The sequence below is a fragment of the Netta rufina genome (assembly GCF_964035555.1).
Source record: "Netta rufina genome assembly, chromosome: Z".
In the NCBI taxonomy this organism is placed as follows: domain Eukaryota; kingdom Metazoa; phylum Chordata; class Aves; order Anseriformes; family Anatidae; genus Netta; species Netta rufina.
In genome coordinates, this window is record NC_140126.1 from 46092210 (window position 1) to 46109904 (window position 17695).

Sequence of the window (17695 nt, forward strand, 5' to 3'; positions counted from 1 at the left end):
AATTCTGGAATCTCTATATTGACTAACTATGAAGTCCTGAGTGAAAACATTATTTCTTAAAATTATTTTTATTTAGGAGAAATTACACTGTCTTTTGTACATACTTGAACAGATGTCTCAGATATGGGGAATAGTTGTTATCATTTCATAACTATTTTGAAGTAAAATTTAAACTTTTTGTGTCCTCTGAAATGCTTAAATAGCATTGTTAAAAAGACAAAATTCATGCTTCTTTTGATTATTCTTCACAGTGTGAAACAAACAATAAGGGGTCACAAGATGCTTATATGTGTGGATTAAAGTAGTTTGAAGCAATATTACTTGTGTAGAAAATTGTCTTTTCTACAGTGACACTCAAAAAGACATGTCACTAGGGTCAGGTAGGGTGCTTTGTTCACCTTTACAAAGAACAGTTCTCACATTCTTAGTATTCATGTGCAAAACTTAATTTTCCTTTGCAGTACTTGATTGTCTACTGTAGATTCATATCTAAATAAAGTTCTTTATGTGTGGAACTTCCCACAGTGGGGAATTACCTTTTTAATATAGAACCTGTGCATACCAGATCTTTTTGGCACACTTTGTTTTCTTTGAATTTTCAGTGTGGAGAATGTAGTGGGGGAGGAGGCACAGTGTTCATCGCATAAAAGCATCCTAAGAAATAACAGTGGATAAAGTTTCTTCCTCAAGTTGTCATTAATCTCAAGGCAATTTCCAGAGTGGCAGTGTCGGGGGAAATGATGATCTTTATAAAAGTGCCAAGACTTCTTGCTGAGAATGTGAAGAATCAGTGCCATCAAACTGCCATTTGCTGTTTCTGATGATTCTCGAGAATTATTTGACATGAGACAGTCTGGGTTTAGGAGTCTGATCTTTTTATATATTGATTTAACTCTGTTTCACAGTATGAAAGTCTTAAATCAATACTGCACCAGAAGTTTACAAACAAGTTAAGCCTTGTATCAATTACTACTCTTGGTATTAAGCCAATCAAAATCTGTGGTACCTTATCATTCAACTGGAAACCATAACTCATCTGAAGCTAGTTAGAAAGTTGGCCTTTCCTTCCTGCATTTTCACAGAAGCCTCCTGTGTTAAACCAGGGCCACACTTCACATTTTCTGAAAGCCACTTGGAATGCTAATGGACAGATGTCACTTAAAGCCAAAATCAGGTTGCTAAACAGGCCCTAAAAATATTCCAATACCTAAAGATTGTCACAGTTGCAGAATGAATTGGTTACTTACAACAGCTCATGACCATTTGTCAATGGTCATGACAGTCCTTACCATCATGCTGTTTTCCTCACTTGTATTTCTTCCATCCCAGTTTGCTTTGCTGTGCTTCACTTTCTCTAAGAGTACAGTCAGATTGCTTCCTCTGTTGTTTCTCATTGCCTTAGCACCTTCTTTTGCTTTGCGCTGGGACACACCTCTATCCTCTTAGTCCTGGTGCTGAGTGCCCTAGAGCCCTTAGTTATTTGCAGTAGCTCATTCATCAGCTTGATGACATCTCAACTTCCATGTATTTACATGTGCAATTTTTCAGTGTTTAGATGAGACTGCTGTTTTTAGTTAACAGAAATGTTTGGATAGATTAAAAATATCTGAAAAAAAAAAAATGAAAACGCAATGTTTGGTCTATACTTCTGAAGACCTAGCCAAAATTCTTCTTTATAGCTGAAGTACTAGAAGAAGGCCAGAAAACTGTTAGATCTGATGAGAAACTGTTAGATCTGATGAGGAATATCTTCGTGGTCACAGAAGCCCAGAGCTGTCATGCTTGGCTGCTGTATCATCTTCATTCGTTCAGCTCAGAAGCTGGGTGTGTGTTTTTGTGTTGTCTTGTAGCTGCTGGATTTTTCCTAGAGATGGCACTCAGTGTGTGTCATTTAGTGGAAGTCTCAGTCGACCTCTCTGGGACTTGAAGTGGTGCATACTTTGAACCTGTAAGGAAAGTCTGCATTAGATGGCAAACAAAACAATTTGCAAAGGCACTCTTCACAGCAGCTTGCAACTAGCAGCATATTATTAAATCTGAGCTAAATAACAATTTCACTTCAGAGAAGTTATTTTTCCTTCTCTTTTACAACAATATGTGCAAATGTTTTGCTCATCATCTTCTGTATTTTCCTTTTTGAATAGATATTGATGAATGCAACATCATCCCAGGAATCTGTGAAGGTGGCGAATGTTCTAACACGGTGGGAAGTTATTTCTGCATCTGTCCCCGGGGATATGTCACATCTATGGATGGCTCCCGCTGTATAGGTAGGTGTTCCATCCTGTAGGCTTGAAGAGCTCTTAAGGTTATGAAGGCAATTTATACACAGCAGCAGGACTTCTAGGGGAGAATGCTAGATGGCTGGGACAGGACCTTACTCACTAGAAAACTCACTAGTATCACTCTGATCCAACAACTTAAAATTCCTAACATCTTTTTCCTCTCATGGTTGCCAGTACAACAATCTTTATCTAGATTGTAGACCTCTCAATGTCAGCTGTGCAGTAGGCTGAGAACTCCTGCCAGAGATCTGGATTTTTTTTTAGGGGAAAAAAAAGGAATGAATATCTCTCTGTTGGAAAACGTAAGAAATGTTAATTGTATTTCTTCGTAAATCTGTATCTAATGAAACCAAAGGTTAAGCTTACTTCAATTCTAAAGGTGCAAACATTTATTTTAATACCAAACAAACTTGGTATTTCAAGTTCCATCTGACATAGGTTAATTTAGCCTTTAAAAGTCACTATGAGGCATTAAACTATGCTGAGTTGCCACTAATTTGGCCATAACAGGTAATATAACAAACCAAATATTAAGTTTCAGTAGGTTGAATGGTTTAAATGGTAATTTATTTAAAAACTGTTGCTATATTGTTGTTATTATTATTATTATTATTAAAGTTATATATCACAGAATCACAGAATTTCTATGTTGGAAGAGACCTCAAGATCATCGAGTCCAACCTCTGACCTAACACTAACAGTCCCCACTAAACCATATCACTAAGTTCAACATCTAAACGTCTTTTAAAGACCTCCAGAGATGGTGACTCAACCACTTCCCTGGGCAGCCCATTCCAATGCCTAACAACCCTTTCAGTAAAGAAGTTCTTCCTAATATCCAACCTAAACCTCCCCTGGTGCAACTTTAGCCCATTCCCCCTCATCCTGTCACCATGCACATGGGAGAACAGACCAACCCCCACCTCGCTACAGCTTCCTTTAAGGTATCTGTAAAGAGAAATAAGGTTGCCCCTGAGCCTCCTTTTCTCCAGGCTGAACAAGCCCAGCTCCCTCAGCCTCTCCTCATAGGACTTGTTCTCCAGAGCCCTCACCAGCTTTGTTGCCCTTCCCTGGACTCTTTCGTGCACCTCGATGTCCTTCTTGTAGTGAGGGGCCCAAAACTGAACACAGTACTCAAGGTGTGGCCTCACCAGAGCTGAGTACAGGGGGACAATCACTTCCCTAGCCCTGCTGACCACACTGCTTCTTATGCAAGCCAGGATGCTGTTGGCCTTCTTGGCCACCTGAGCACACTGCTGGCTCATGTTCAGCCAACTATCAACCAATGCTCCCAGGTCCTTCTCTGCCTGGCAGCTTCCCAGCCACTCATCTCCCAGCCTGTAGTTCTGCTTGGGGTTATTGTGCGCCAGGTGCAGGACCCAGCACTTGGCCTTGTTGAACTTCCTGCAGTAGACCTCAGCCCATTGGTCCAGCCTATCCAGATCGTTCTGCAGAGCCTTCCTACCCTCGAGAAGATTGACAACAAGCGCCTAACTTGGTGTCATCTGTGAACTTACTGAGGGTGCACTTGATTCCCTCATCCAGATCATAAAGATATTAAAGAGTACTAGCCCTAGCACTGAGCCCTGAAAAAACAAGAGAAAGTGCAAACAGAGTCCCCCACTACCACAAATTATGCAGTTGAGTTTCCCGCATTTGGGGAAATAGCAGGGGTCAGGACACCTGGAGTGCAGGGGATGAGCCTCGCCCTGGGGAAACCTAATCATAGATCTTCTCATTAGCTTTCTTTTGTACAGCTGCAGATATGCCGAATATATGGTATAAACCGTACAGATGAATTAACTGAAAATGCTGATTATGACAATAGTGTCATTTCTAGCTCTCAAGTGGGTTTTCTTATTTCAGAAATCTCATAGCACTTTGATCTCATGTCGGGAAAGGGATGGAAATTCTGAAGGGAGTTCCAGAGTACAGATACTTGGCGTATGCCAGCAGAAACACAAGGCCTGCAGGAGATTTTACATTAATAATTTTTTGCACAGCGTAGTCTTTTGTTATTACCAGGTTCATCTGGGGAGTTCCAAGCTTTAAATACATTGTGTCTGGTCTCAGGAATCGTGACAGCCTATGATTTCCAGGATGATCAAAATTCTGATGGATTTTAGCATGTTTTTACAATTCATTTTTGAAAGTCAGCTCCCAAAACCAATTGCACACAAAGCTGTTTGCCCTAATCTGCTAAAACAGGCCTTTATGTTACAGTCTTTCCCTTAAATTAACTTTTGTCTGGATGTTCTTGTGTTCTCAAGGATTACAGTATTAGAAAAAATAGTGCTTAGGAGAAAAGTAAAGAATGTAATCATTACAAATACATACTTTTTTGTTTCTCTCGGTTTAAGATAAATATTTACTTATCACCAAAATATCAGGATGTACACAGTTATTTTAATTCATACCATGTCTTTCCAAATTAATAGAGCTTTTATCCCAGTTAGTGTTCAGAGGTGTGACAATGAAAGACCTAGGATGTATAATTGAAAGAACTAGGATATATAATATGTACATATCTATTTAAATATATTTTTGTTTAATTTTCACATGGTAATACTTAAAATATAGTAACACATTCAGTCTACCTTTAGCACAGACATGGTTCTTCCAATTGAAACTAATTATAGTTGAAGAAATATTCAAAGGGAGATAAAAGTGCTCAAAATTATTTCTGGCTTAATATAATCTGAACTTTAATTCAAGAAAAGAGGTGTAGCAACAAATTCTATCTTAGCTGTCTTATCCTATATAACAATGTCTCTAACAATGTCTATCTTATCCTATATACCAAATCCTATTTTAGCTGTGAAAATGATTGGGTAATCATGTTAATTGTTTTACTGTCTCTGTGGATAATGTTAGACACTTAAAGCACTTACTAAATCTCATACTAACACTGAAAATGCTATGCTAGAGTTAGATTTTTAGGAGACTGGATGGCCTTTTTTTTTTTTTTTTTTTTTTTAATCAGATATATCTACACCAAGGGAAAAAGAAATGGTAAAATCAATTTATGGAGGTTGCAGTTACATTGTCTCCGTTTTTTCACAGTGGGCTTTTCATTTTTTCCTATGTAGCTTCTATTTGTATTGCTTTGTATCCTTTGTATCAGCCATCTTTCCTGTTAGCTCAGCAGAATTTAGATCTCAAGTGCTTTGTTAATATGCTGAGGATATGATTTGAGCTAAGCCCCGGGACCAGTCTGCCACATAGTCACTTATATGTTCAGAAGATGGGTAATGTTTTTGCTCCAGCTATGTCTTTGGAGAAGGCATCTGGAGTGAAAGAAGCTTGTAGATACTGGAGAGGGACTGTGGACCTGCCTTATGTGAGGTTGGGATGGGTACTGTACTGACGAAGCTGAGTGCTGTTCCAGCAGCCACATTGAGCACTGTGGCATCTCTATGACCTTCTAATACTAGAGCGTCATAATGTGTTATGGTTAAAAGTATGTGAATGAATAGCTATTAAACTTGCTGAAAGAAGAAGCTAGAAATGGAATTTTTGGTGTCTTCACATGCCCCAGACCTTCTGCCACACATATTTTACAGTTGCAGGCTCTTTACTTCATACTCAAGATTGTATTTCTGTGAAATATTTTGGCTTTTTATTTTTTAAAGCCGAACATCTTAAACTTAGCTTATGGAGAGGGGCCTGTGATTTCAAAAATACTAGTCCTTAAGATTTGTGTTTTTGACCTTAGTCATTGTTTGTCTATATTTTATGTAGATTTAGGTCATATTTCAGGGTCATATTTCTTCTGCCTCATGCATCTTGTGTTGTTTTACTGCTTGTGTTAATCTTAGAAAAGACTTGGTTAAAAACGAACAGCTTACGTTTGTTCCTCTTGCATGTTTTTTATCTTCAGATGTTAATTTCACTGAAACGACTCATGGGAAAAGGTTCTGTTCAGTCTTTTTTATTTTTTTAAAGAGCATAATGACTAGCATGAGGCTACACTGATAGAAATTTTGCAGAAAATAGTTTCTTGAGTTTGGTTGTTTTGTTGTCTTCTTTTTAAAACTTGTGTACAGTTAAATACACATATAATTTATATAACTATATATATCTGGCTTTTATACCTAGTTGATTCTGTTAAGCTGTTCAAAGTCTGTAGTTTTTTGAAGTTAAGAAAGAAAAACAGACTCAGTTTGTCTTTTCCAGTGTCTAATTCTGGAATCTACCGTAGCCATCCTGGGTTATATTGAAGCTATATTGTGAGCAAAAGATAACAACATTGATCTATCCAGTGTTCCTTCAAATAAATTAGCAGCAATTTGTCATAGTCCAGCAACTAACATGATTTTCTTCAAGTCTTGTTTAGCACATGCAAATGAATGCACTATTTTTTTTAATCTGACCACATTGCAATGTTCATTTTTCTCCCATTTTTGATTGTTTGTTAGCATAGGAGGCTGTGACATACAGTATTTAGCTGCTGATTATTTATTTTTTGATATATATTTTTAAATTGTTAATAGAATCGTAGAATGGTTTTGGGTTGGAAGGGACCTTAAAGATCACCTAATTCCAACCCCCAAGGTTGCTGCATCCAACCTGGCCTTGAACACTTCCTGGGATGAGGCATCCACAGCTTCCCTGGGCAACCTGTTCCAGTGCCACAGATTAAAGAATTTCTTCCTTATATATGGTTGGCTTAGCCTTGTTCTTATACAAGCTGAATGTTAGTGATGCTGTTAGGAGGCACTATCCGTAGTGGTTAAGCACAGATGTGATTGAGACTACAGTAAGAATCACAGAATGGTTGAGGTGGGAAGGGACCTCTGGAGGCCATCTGGTCCAACCCTCCTGCTTAAGCACCTAGAGCAGTGTGTCCAGGACCATGTGCAGGCAGCTTTTGAAGATCTCCACAGCCTCTCTGGGCAACCTGTGCCAGTGTATTGTCACCTGCACAGTAAAAACATTTTCTGATGATCAGGAGGAACCTCCTGTGTTCCAATTTGTTGCTATAGCTTCTTGTCCTGTCCAGAAGAAGAGAAGGAGAAAGGCAAGTAAAGGAGAACGGACAATTGGTCAAGGCCATTTTCTCCCATGTTCAGGAGATTCAATAGTTGGGCAGATTTTGAAGTGGCTCTATTCTTTCTTCTACATACTCATTGAACACAGTCTGAAATAATTTGAGTAGTATTTATGGGATTTTTATTCTTTTCAATATTTCTGTAGTGGTTGTTGACAAAGCCACTAGAGAAAACATGCCTAGTCTATTCCACAAAGTAGTCTGTGAAAGAAGTTGAGAGCTTGTCAAGACTGGAAGAAAAGATGAGTTTGATAAGTAGATGTTGGATTAATGCAAGACTCATGTCAATGAATGTATGTAACCTTGCAGTAAACCAAATGTGGAATGGATTGGTGCTAATCACCTCGGGTAATTGTTTAGTGTGTTTTGATTTTTAAATACATAAATTTGATTTTTAAATACAGCTCTTAAAATGTTTTAGTACTTACATGAACTGAATAAGGGAAAGTAATTTTGAAAGTTCGTGTTACTATTTTTGGTTTTCTTTCTAAATTAAATTTCAGATCAGAGGGCAAGTACATGTTTCTCCAGCTTAGTGAATGGGCGCTGTGCACAAGAACTTCCTGGTAGGTTCACCAAAATGCAGTGCTGCTGTGAATCTGGCCGGTGCTGGGCTATTGGATCTGTTCCAGAGATGTGTCCTGTTAGAGGATCTGGTGAGTGGCTTTGTGTTTATTTTGTTTTTATTATTTTTTTTTTAAAAGAAAAAAAAAACTTTAAAATGTAGGTTAAAAGGAGAAAGAAAGTCAAGATTTAGATTGTTATTTGTTCTAGTGTTTTTAATACTGATGTTTCCATCTGTGAACCATTTTTTTTCTGGTCCATTATTGTTTGGGACTAGTTTCTTTAACGTCCTTTTGTTGACATTGGAAGCATTTCTTGGGAAATGGGGAAGATTTTGTGGTAAATCTCGAAGAGGAAATGACTCTGAAGGTCCATAGTTCATTTCGATTTAAAGGAACAGCTGCTCTCCCTTTCCATTAAATTTCATGTTACTTTGAACTAGAAATGATCAGCATTTCATTTATTCTTTCAACTGTGCTCACAGAGTGCTATTCCACATCCCATGTGAAATGTGTTTTCAGTTTATTTGTATCAAGATTTCTGAGAAATCAGGGAGTTAATGCTGTTGGAAACACAAATGGTTTTGACATATAGCTGTAAATTAAAATACTCCCTTTTATTATTCTTAGTGTCCTTCCTTAAATAATACCCATCACAATTGTGGAATCCCTCTTGAGATTAGGAGTGGGAGAGGGAATGCTTAACATGAAAGAAATGAAGAACCAATGTTCTGTTTTTTGCAGCATGCAAAGATCTTTATCTTCCTTAGAAGCTGGCTTTGAAGGGTTGATTTACTTCATGCTTCTTTTTCTGTTCCTGTTCAATAGATGAACACCGCAGACTTTGTGTGGATGGCACTTCTGCTGGAGGTGGTTCCAGGGGTGGTGGCACAGGAGGAAACGGATTCCTTCCCGGTGGTAATGGCAATGGCTATGGCCCGGGAGGAGCAGGATTCATTCCCATTCCTGGAAGCAACGGTTTCTCCCCAAGTGTAGGTGGAGCAGGGGTAGGGACAGGTGGTCAGAGTCCCACTGGAAATGGCCCAATAATTACAGGGTTAAGTAAGTATTGGCATTGTTATGACTTGTTAATCTCTTTTGATTCCTTCTATTTTTTTTTTCTGCTTTGTTTTTATTCTGAAAATGATACTGCATTCTTAACACATGTTCTAACATGCCTTTGCATATAAATGCATATAGGAGACTTTGGCTGATACATCAGACTTTGGGAGTACCTTTTTTAGCAGGAGTTCAGATGAATGGATTTTTTTCTTCATTTCTGTTATAGAGTCCTCAAGCATGTAGCTTTAGTATCAACAATTAAGTATAATGAAAAGATTTTTTTTTTTTAATTTAATATCTCTCCCTACTGCTGTGTGTGTTTTTGTTGCTTTCCCTTATTAGTCAAAGGCCAGTCTACCTATTCATTTTCCGACTTGGACTCTTAATAGCGTACCCTTCCTAACTTACTGTATGTCTTCATTTCATTCACATGATTAATCTTACTACCTGTTGGTTCTATAGCAGAGAATTTCTTACCAGGAGAAGTTTCCCAGTATATACTTTACACTTACTTGCAAGACTTGGACAGACTAGCACAGGAGACTAAAAATTCTATCTGTATTCTGTCACCATGTGTGTGCAATTTTTTAAATGGGGAAGGTGTATATGTGTATATGCATCATATTTGTGTGCTTTGGTCCATTTTTATTATTTATTTTTTATTATCTCTTACTTCCTTTAATTCACTTTTCCTCTCCACCTTGCACAACTGTGGTGACTGATGTTTTTCAGAGAACTAGTCTCAGCAAATTATTTTGGAATTCTTTTAAGTGATTACACAGTAGCTACGGCTAACTATAGAGAAAAAAGTTAATAAAGAATCATTGAATATCCTAAATTGGAACAGACCCCTTAGGATCATCAAGTCCAAATCCTGGCTCCACATAAGAACACCCTAAAATCAGACTCTGTGTCTGAGATCTTTGTCCAAGCGCTTATTGAACTTTGTCCAGCTCAGTGCCATGACCTCTTCCGTGGGGAGCCTGTTATGGTGCCTGACCACCCTCTCAGAAGGGTGAAGAAGTCAAGACTTTAAAGATTTTTATTGATCTTCCTGCCTTTGGCACTTTTAAGTTTGGTATTTATGACAGTAGCCCAACAAGAAAGAGCTTTATGTTCAGCTACGATGTATTACCTGTATGTCAGTTTATGTACTGCTAATATATATCTAACACATTTGCTTCCCACTTTACCACAGATGTTTGAATTTTTCACTTGTGCTGTGCCAGCCGATCTGGCTCAGTCAGCGCTAATAAGACTCCAAATTTCTAACTATTCTCAAAAAAATCACCAACATTTAAAATAAACTGTTCTCTTTCCTTACTTTGCCAAATCTAAAACTTACCCACTCTGCAGAAACACTGCCTTGCTGTAAGCACAAGGTGAAGTCACACATACCTAAAGTTTACTTGTATTTGAAAGTATGAATATCTGTCTTGTGTTCTCTTTTTTTTTTTTTTTTTTTTTTGTACTAGCAATACTCAATCAGACAATAGACATCTGTAAACACCATCCCAACCTTTGTTTAAATGGACGTTGTATACCAACCATTTCTAGTTACCGATGTGAGTGCAACATGGGCTATAAACAGGATGCAAATGGGGATTGTATTGGTAAGTGAACATCCATTGTTAATTTTTAAAATACTAACATTTTTCAGGTTTACTTTTTTTTTTTTTTTTTCCAAAAATACCAAACATTTTATCTTTCTTTCACATACGTATTTATTTTTTATTATAATAATACTGCTCTTGTGAAAGAGAATGCAAGGACTATGTTATTATTTACACTTGAAGAACTTATAGTCTTTCTGAGAGTAATCTGCTTCCTAAAAAAATCTTGAATCAAAATTATGAGTATGGAGTATTAATCTACAAGATAGGTATTGTACATTTTTCTGTTCACATCGAGTAAGTTAAGTTCCGTTTGTTCTTATTTATTCTTTTGTTATGCTCATGTAGCTTTTTTTTTTTTTTTTCCTAGAGGAGTTAATGTTCAATTATAGGCAAGATAACTAAGGGCAGAATTTATGTTTTTAAAGATATTAAAACATAAGTAGAATGGATGATTAAATTTTGATTATAGTTGTATTTCATAAAATACTGAATGCTAACTTCCTATAAAAAGCACAAAAGTTGGGGTTCTGCACTTCTATTCAGTACTGTAAACATTAGTCTTCCAGTGCCAAAGAATTATCAGGTGTTCTTGGGAAGTTTTGTGGACAAGACCCCTGTAAATGTAGGATAAAAGGATCCTAAGGGCCTAAGTGTAAAGCTCCGGTTCTCTTGCTGGTTAAATTGGCTTATTGATTCTTTTTATAAAGAGATTTGAGATTTGTGAATTAAAAATATTATGTAAGAGCTTGTTACCTGTAGTTTTTTTCTCTCTGAAACAGTGCTTTTAGAACTAATTTCTAATGTGCCTGTGGATTAGGGGAAAATAGAGAAAAAAGAATCACAGAAATTGAGTCCTTAAAAAGATCTTGTAACCAAGGTTGTCAAGCAAAAGCTGGGAACCACTGCAACTTCGTGCTGTTGCACATTTTTCCATTTCCCCTGAATTCCAAACTGAGTACGAGGACCAACCTTGGTTGGCACCCTGCCTTCTGGAGAAGTGAAATGGGACAACTGTTGATTAGTACTTTTCCTCTGGTGTCTGTTTGTTACTGTATCTAATGTCTCTGTTTTTCCTTCTCACATCAACTTGGTACAGTGCCCTTGACAGTTTGCAGGTCCCCTTAGTCTGTCCCCTTGCACCCAAGAGACCAGTTATAACTACAATGTTTCTGGGAACTGTCTGTACAACTTGTAAAAAACCATCAGGTGTGGAGGTGCCACCACTTCCCCACTTGTCATATGTCCAGAAAGCTTTCAGAGCTTCTAATCTAGTTTAAACACAATTTGACAAAAAATGCCAGCTCATTATTTCTTGTGTTATCCTCAGGGTTGTAAGAAAAGCAGGTTAGTACCTTTCTCTCTGCACTTCTGTGTACTTGAGGAGTGTTAAAGTTCCTCTTCCAAGTTGTCCTCTGTAATATGTATAGAAAACCCAACTTTACCAGCTTTTTATCCTTAGGAAAAAAAAAAAAATCTAGTCCTCTGATCTCTGGCTGGGAAATTTAAGAGATTTATTCTCTTGCCACATCCTTCTTGCCTTAGGAAGTATGAGTGCACTGTAAGTGAGGAATGGAGTCTTACCATACATCTATATTGCATTGATGTGCTTTTACAATGTATGCAGAGTCCTTGCACTTTTGATAACAGCATTACATTTTGCATCAGTAACATCAGTATCTCCTAACTGTGGTGAATCTTGACTCGTAGAAAACAGTCTTAAAATGTTCTAATCATCTTCTGAAAGCTGGCATACTGAACTAATGTGTGTGAAATAAAATCTTGGGAATCTAGCTAGTTTAGTCTCTTTCCTAACAAAGTTTCATCGAGTTATTCTTCATGAAATCTAGTTTACAACTTGTGTTCATATTCTGTGTTATCTGGGGGACAAGTTGAAAATCTTAGTGAAGCACACAGATTTTTCTTATGTAGCTGGTAACACAATATATGTTTATTACATTTTTATTATTTTTGCTTTTTAACTTTAAATGAAGAAGTAAAGATAAATAATGGTAAAAATCTGAGTCTGTGTTTGTTGTAAAGCTTGCAATGGAACAAAGTGAAAGGCATTTCTAAATTATATTTCTGAGGCAACCATCTTGTATTCAAATCATTAAAAAACAGTGACAATTAACATTATGGTAGAACACAATTATGATAAATGCTTATTCATGCTTGTAACAAACTACTCTGCATAAAGAAATACACAAAAGGAGCAAGAGAAACATAGCTCTAAAAACCGAGCCTACATACCATGGAAAGGCACAATATCATGTGTCTTTTAAAATCCTCTCCTCTCCGCAAGACAAATTTGACTGAGCTACTTTGTGCTTCATATTAGCAGAGAACGTAAAGGTGACATGTGGCATATAGTGATTAAGTAATAATTCACTCTGGCATATATTTTAATGCTGTTAAACTCAAAGCCCTTTATTACTTAGAAAAGCACAGAAAATAACTTGTACTTCAGTGTTGCTCATTTAATATGTTTTGATAGCATTAAATCCGTATGACTATTAATCAAATGCATGTATTGATAATGTGGTATATGTAAGTTAACAGCCTAGGAAACAAAGAACCAAAGCAAATCTTGAGATAGTAAGATTAACACTCAAAACACCAGAGGCAATTTGTAGGAAAATGTAGCTAGGTAGATAACCAAAGGCATAATCTGAGCTTTCATGTCCCTTTACACCTGTGTTTTTAGTGAATGCCAGTTTCTGAAACCACTGGCACAAAAGAAGTGAGTGATACATTGTCTTTAGTGCCCTTTTGGCTTCCCAGCCCAAACAACTAGCTATTCATTTATGCATGCCATTTGGGAGTGGCTTTTGGTTTTAGTCCAAAATAGGATTTAAACCCTGTGCTTGGGTTTATTGTGAAATACTTTATTTGCTTTATCTTTGTGCCACTTGATAAGTAGGTTGCAGCAAGTAAAGTTATGTTTAATTTAAACATTTTTTTTCAATTCTTATAGAAAAAAAATCATACAGGAATCATACAGGAAATCATACAGGAAAAAAACATCTGTGGTTTAAAAGACCTATCAGATATAACTGTCTAAGTGATGACAATGATTGACAGAAACATATAGTGTGTTCTTAGTAGCTGGCTGGCATTCTGTCCCTTTCTCTTCTATAGGGTCACTCTGTAGGCCACTAGCATGCCATTCACCTTCCACTCCAGCTTGCGGCAAGCTGTATCAGATTTTGAATTTGAGTTTAGAATTCTTGAAAAATGTGGGACTAGAGTGATAGGTACTGTTATAAATGAAGTCTCAACTCAATCTGAATTTAGTAATATTTATAAAAGAATATTTATAAAAGGCAAGTAAACAGCGCTGGGTGCACAGGGAATCTATGCTCTACCTACACACACACACATGAACATCAAACTTTCTAAATATACAGAACATTGCTTTTACATATTAAACCCAAGTACACCTATATATATATGCAATCAGGAAAGGTAACAAACAATCCTTTAAGTTCCATGACTTAACAGTCTCCATTTTCCATTCCTTTTCTTGATTACAAACAAGTCTCCATTTTCCATTCCTTTTGAACAGTATGTCTTGCTTTAAGATGCCAAGCAACTCGGCCTTTGGACCTTATGTATCCCGTTCTTCCCGCATCAAAGAAAAGCATATCCATCTCCTTTTCAAGGACAATAGGGCTTGGATCAAAAGGCACGTCCAGGTCACCAGGGGGCGTAACAGCAAAAGCCTTCGATGGCTGTAGCAGCAGAGGGGCCCATGGCATAGCAGTTGGATCAGTAAACGAACCCACATCTCCATCACTGTCTGGCAAACCACACATTTCTGACTGTGGTCCCACAGGGCTCTTTAAGGCCTTAGAAGCTGCTCACCAGGTGCCAAGCAATCCACTGCAACCTTGTCGTTTTTAGTTGCAGAGTCCCACACCTTGACCTCAATTTGGTTTCATGTTTCAGGATCATAAATTGTCTGATTGTTAATAAGGAGAATTTGTCTGATTGTTAATAAGGAGAATAAGCTGTGAGGTTACCAGGACAGTCTTTGTTCCTAAGGACGTATTGCCCCAGCAAGGGGCAGTTATGTGCACAGCTCCGCTTCTCTCAGCTTGAGCTTTTTTCCAGCTACAGTGCGCCCATTTCCAGCGACTTTCTGTACGACCTTCTTTGAGCGGTTTGCTGAGTTTGACCGAACCTATCTCAGTGAGGCGATCAATGTTCCTGTCCAGGTCTCCCTTCTGCTAGCCCATTCCTTTTCATTCCTTCTTTCTACTTCTTTATTGATGACATAACATCATCTCTTATACCCTTTTCCCCACAGCAGTCCTTTTCAAGAACAACTTTTCATTGGTCAAACAACTTTGTATATAACAGCAACAGCAAACACCCAGAAACTTCCATGCTTTAAGAGCTGGAGAAAAAGCAACCCCGAGACTGCATGGAGTCTCCTGAATCACCCTTCTTTGTTCCCTCTAAACTCTTTTACATTCCTGATGGCCTCATCATTAGGAGTCTGATGTTATCATCAACGATGGGGCTTGCCGACCCCCATGGCCACACACTCACATCTTCCCCTTCTTTATTAATATCAACCATCTTCTTGACACGAATTACCACTCCGTATATAACAGTACATTTAAACAAAATTGTTGACCCATATAATTCTCTAGCAAACAGCTATGTGCCCAGAAAAAGGAAGGGAAGGGAAGGGAAGGGAAGGGAAGGGAAGGGAAGGGAAGGGAAGGGAAGGGAAGGGAAGGGAAGGGAAGGGAAGGGAAGGGAAGGGAAGGGAAGGGAAGGGAAGGGAAGGGAAGGGAAGGGAAGGGAAGGGAAGGGAAGGGAAGGGAAGGGAAGGGAAGGGAAGGGAAGGGAAGGGAAGGGAAGGGAAGGGAAGGGAAGGGAAGGGAAGGGAAGGGAAGGAAGGAAGGAAGGAAGGAAGGAAGGAAGGAAGGAAGGAAGGAAGGAAGGAAGGAAGGAAGGAAGGAAGGAAGGAAGGAAGGAAGGAAGAGAGAAAGAGAGAGAGAGAGAGAAAGAAAGAAAGAAAGAAAGAGAGAGAGAGAAAGAAAAAGAAAGAAAGAAAGAAAGAAAGAAAGAAAGAAAGAAAGAAAGAAAGAAAGAAAGAAAGAAAGAAAGAAAGAAAGAAAGAAAGAAAGAAAGAAAGAAAGAAAAAGAAGGAAAGAAGGAAAGAAAGAAAGAAGGAAAGAAAGAAAGAAAGAAAGAAAGAAAGAAAGAAAGAAAGAAAGAAAGAAAGAAAGAAAGAAAGAAAGAAAGAAAGAAAGAAAGAAAAAGAAAGAGAGAGAGAGAGAGAGAAAGAAAGAAGGAAAGAAAGAAGGAGTATTCATACAGAGAACTTAGTCTTCAGACTAAGGGAACTTAGACTTCATAACTGAAACTCAGTATGAAACAGTGGTCTGAAACCTCCATCAATTCTGGATGTATTAGGATCAAAACAAAGATTTCAGGTGCTCTAACAGGAGCTGATACTCTGCCACGTGCAGTAATGTCCTAGATTGAAAGCTGGAGTGGGTGGAGAAATGGCTTCCAGGAAGTTTAAGTGTCATTTTGCCTATTTTTTTTTTTCTGTGTGAAACAAATCTGTCATCACAAATTATTTTAACTCTCCAGTGGCTTACCTTTTAAGGATCTGCTTGTATTCAGGTGACCTTGTCTGACTGTTACTTTCTGGTTGTATTACAAATAAGTAGTAAGAGTGTCTTAAGTGCCTCATTGAACTGCTGATTTGTGAATGTTAGTGGCCATAAATCAAAGAGAAAGTTGTCTTGGAACTTTAAACAGGAACTTAAATGCATATGTGTATTGTGTGTATTGATACATACTAAATTAAAGGGCTACTTCAGTCTAATTTGGATACTCTTATTACTGAAAGAACATACTTGGGGAATGTTACATTTCACTGTATGTCATTGGGTTAATAGTACATAAATGAACACTGCTTCCATACTGGTCTAAGACACTGCCTTAGATGTAAGACAATGCCTTACTAAGGCTGCCTACTCCCCAGGCAATAAATTAAGAAGTCAGAATTTATTAAATATTTCTGTAAAGAGTTAAAGAAAAGTCTTCTTTAAAAATTACCCTGTCAAACCAAAACATAATGCAATTAAATACTGCCTTCTAACCTAAATGCATATCATATTTTTGTCATGATGGAACATTGCCTGATGTGGCATAAGGACAATAAATAATCCTAAGTGATCTTACACTGAAAGATGGTCATAATATTCCAAACTGATGGACGGCTATGATATTACTACCTTTATTTCATTCTGTTTATAAAATCTCTGTGTAAAACGGTAGATACTTTAAAAGTGTCAGCAAGTCCATTTCTGTGAGATTTGTATTTGCAAAATGACTATAATTCCTTATTGCAAATTTTGCAATGGATCTTCACACTTATCACTGTAAGTATTAAGGGTGTTTTGGGAGTTCCATGCTGTCTCTTCTGACAAGTATTACAGATAAAATACTAAAAAGAGGAGTTGTGTGATGCAAGTGGTGAAAGAGAAATATTCATCATTGAAGAGAGGCATGTTGGGAGATGGAACAAAATGGGTTAAATATCTCTGTCTTAGATGTTTCCTGTTTACACTGCTTGGATATGCATGCTTGCAATGCAAACTCAAAGCCAACAACTTCTTTATATTAACATATACATGCTATTTCCCTCTTTTATGAACAGCTTATAAAAATAAGAGCATCTTAAAATGCATATTTTATAGGGAAATCATCTGATGCACATGGCTTTTTAAGGATTTTCCCAGTTCAAGTCAGCTATTTTATAGAGAAATGTTGCATTCCTGATGTAGAATTTATAAATTAATTTACAGTGAGATGCATTGCTAGCATGAACATTTCTTTAACAGATAAAGCAATTTGAAGCCTGTAATAAAGTAAGTCGTAAATGTCATTCTCTGTAGGAAAACTAAGCAAAATGGAGGACTGCCGTGTCTATTATTTTTAAGTTCCCCTATCCTCCCGTCTACAAAAGAAAGATAAATATACTGTAAAGTATTTTGGATTAAGATATTTGACAAAGCAGTAGTGTGAAAATGTGATTTAGATTTTGGCATTTTTTTGGTAGCTGGCAATTTCATTCTGATGGAATTATGT

The 17695-nt window shown here is 37.4% G+C and overlaps 1 protein-coding gene across 1 annotated transcript in view; it reads left to right on the top strand.

The window, feature by feature from the left end:
- FBN2 (fibrillin 2) overlaps nucleotides 1–17695 on the top strand; it is a gene marked incomplete at both ends in the record, with an annotated part of 194580 nt that overhangs the window by 64795 nt on the left and 112090 nt on the right. Inside the window, 4 exons of the mRNA XM_084304737.1 lie at nucleotides 2145–2270; nucleotides 7839–7991; nucleotides 8727–8960; nucleotides 10436–10573. Of these exons, the coding sequence (XP_084160863.1) occupies nucleotides 2145–2270; nucleotides 7839–7991; nucleotides 8727–8960; nucleotides 10436–10573 (651 nt within the window). The remainder of the gene's footprint in view (nucleotides 1–2144; nucleotides 2271–7838; nucleotides 7992–8726; nucleotides 8961–10435; nucleotides 10574–17695) is intronic.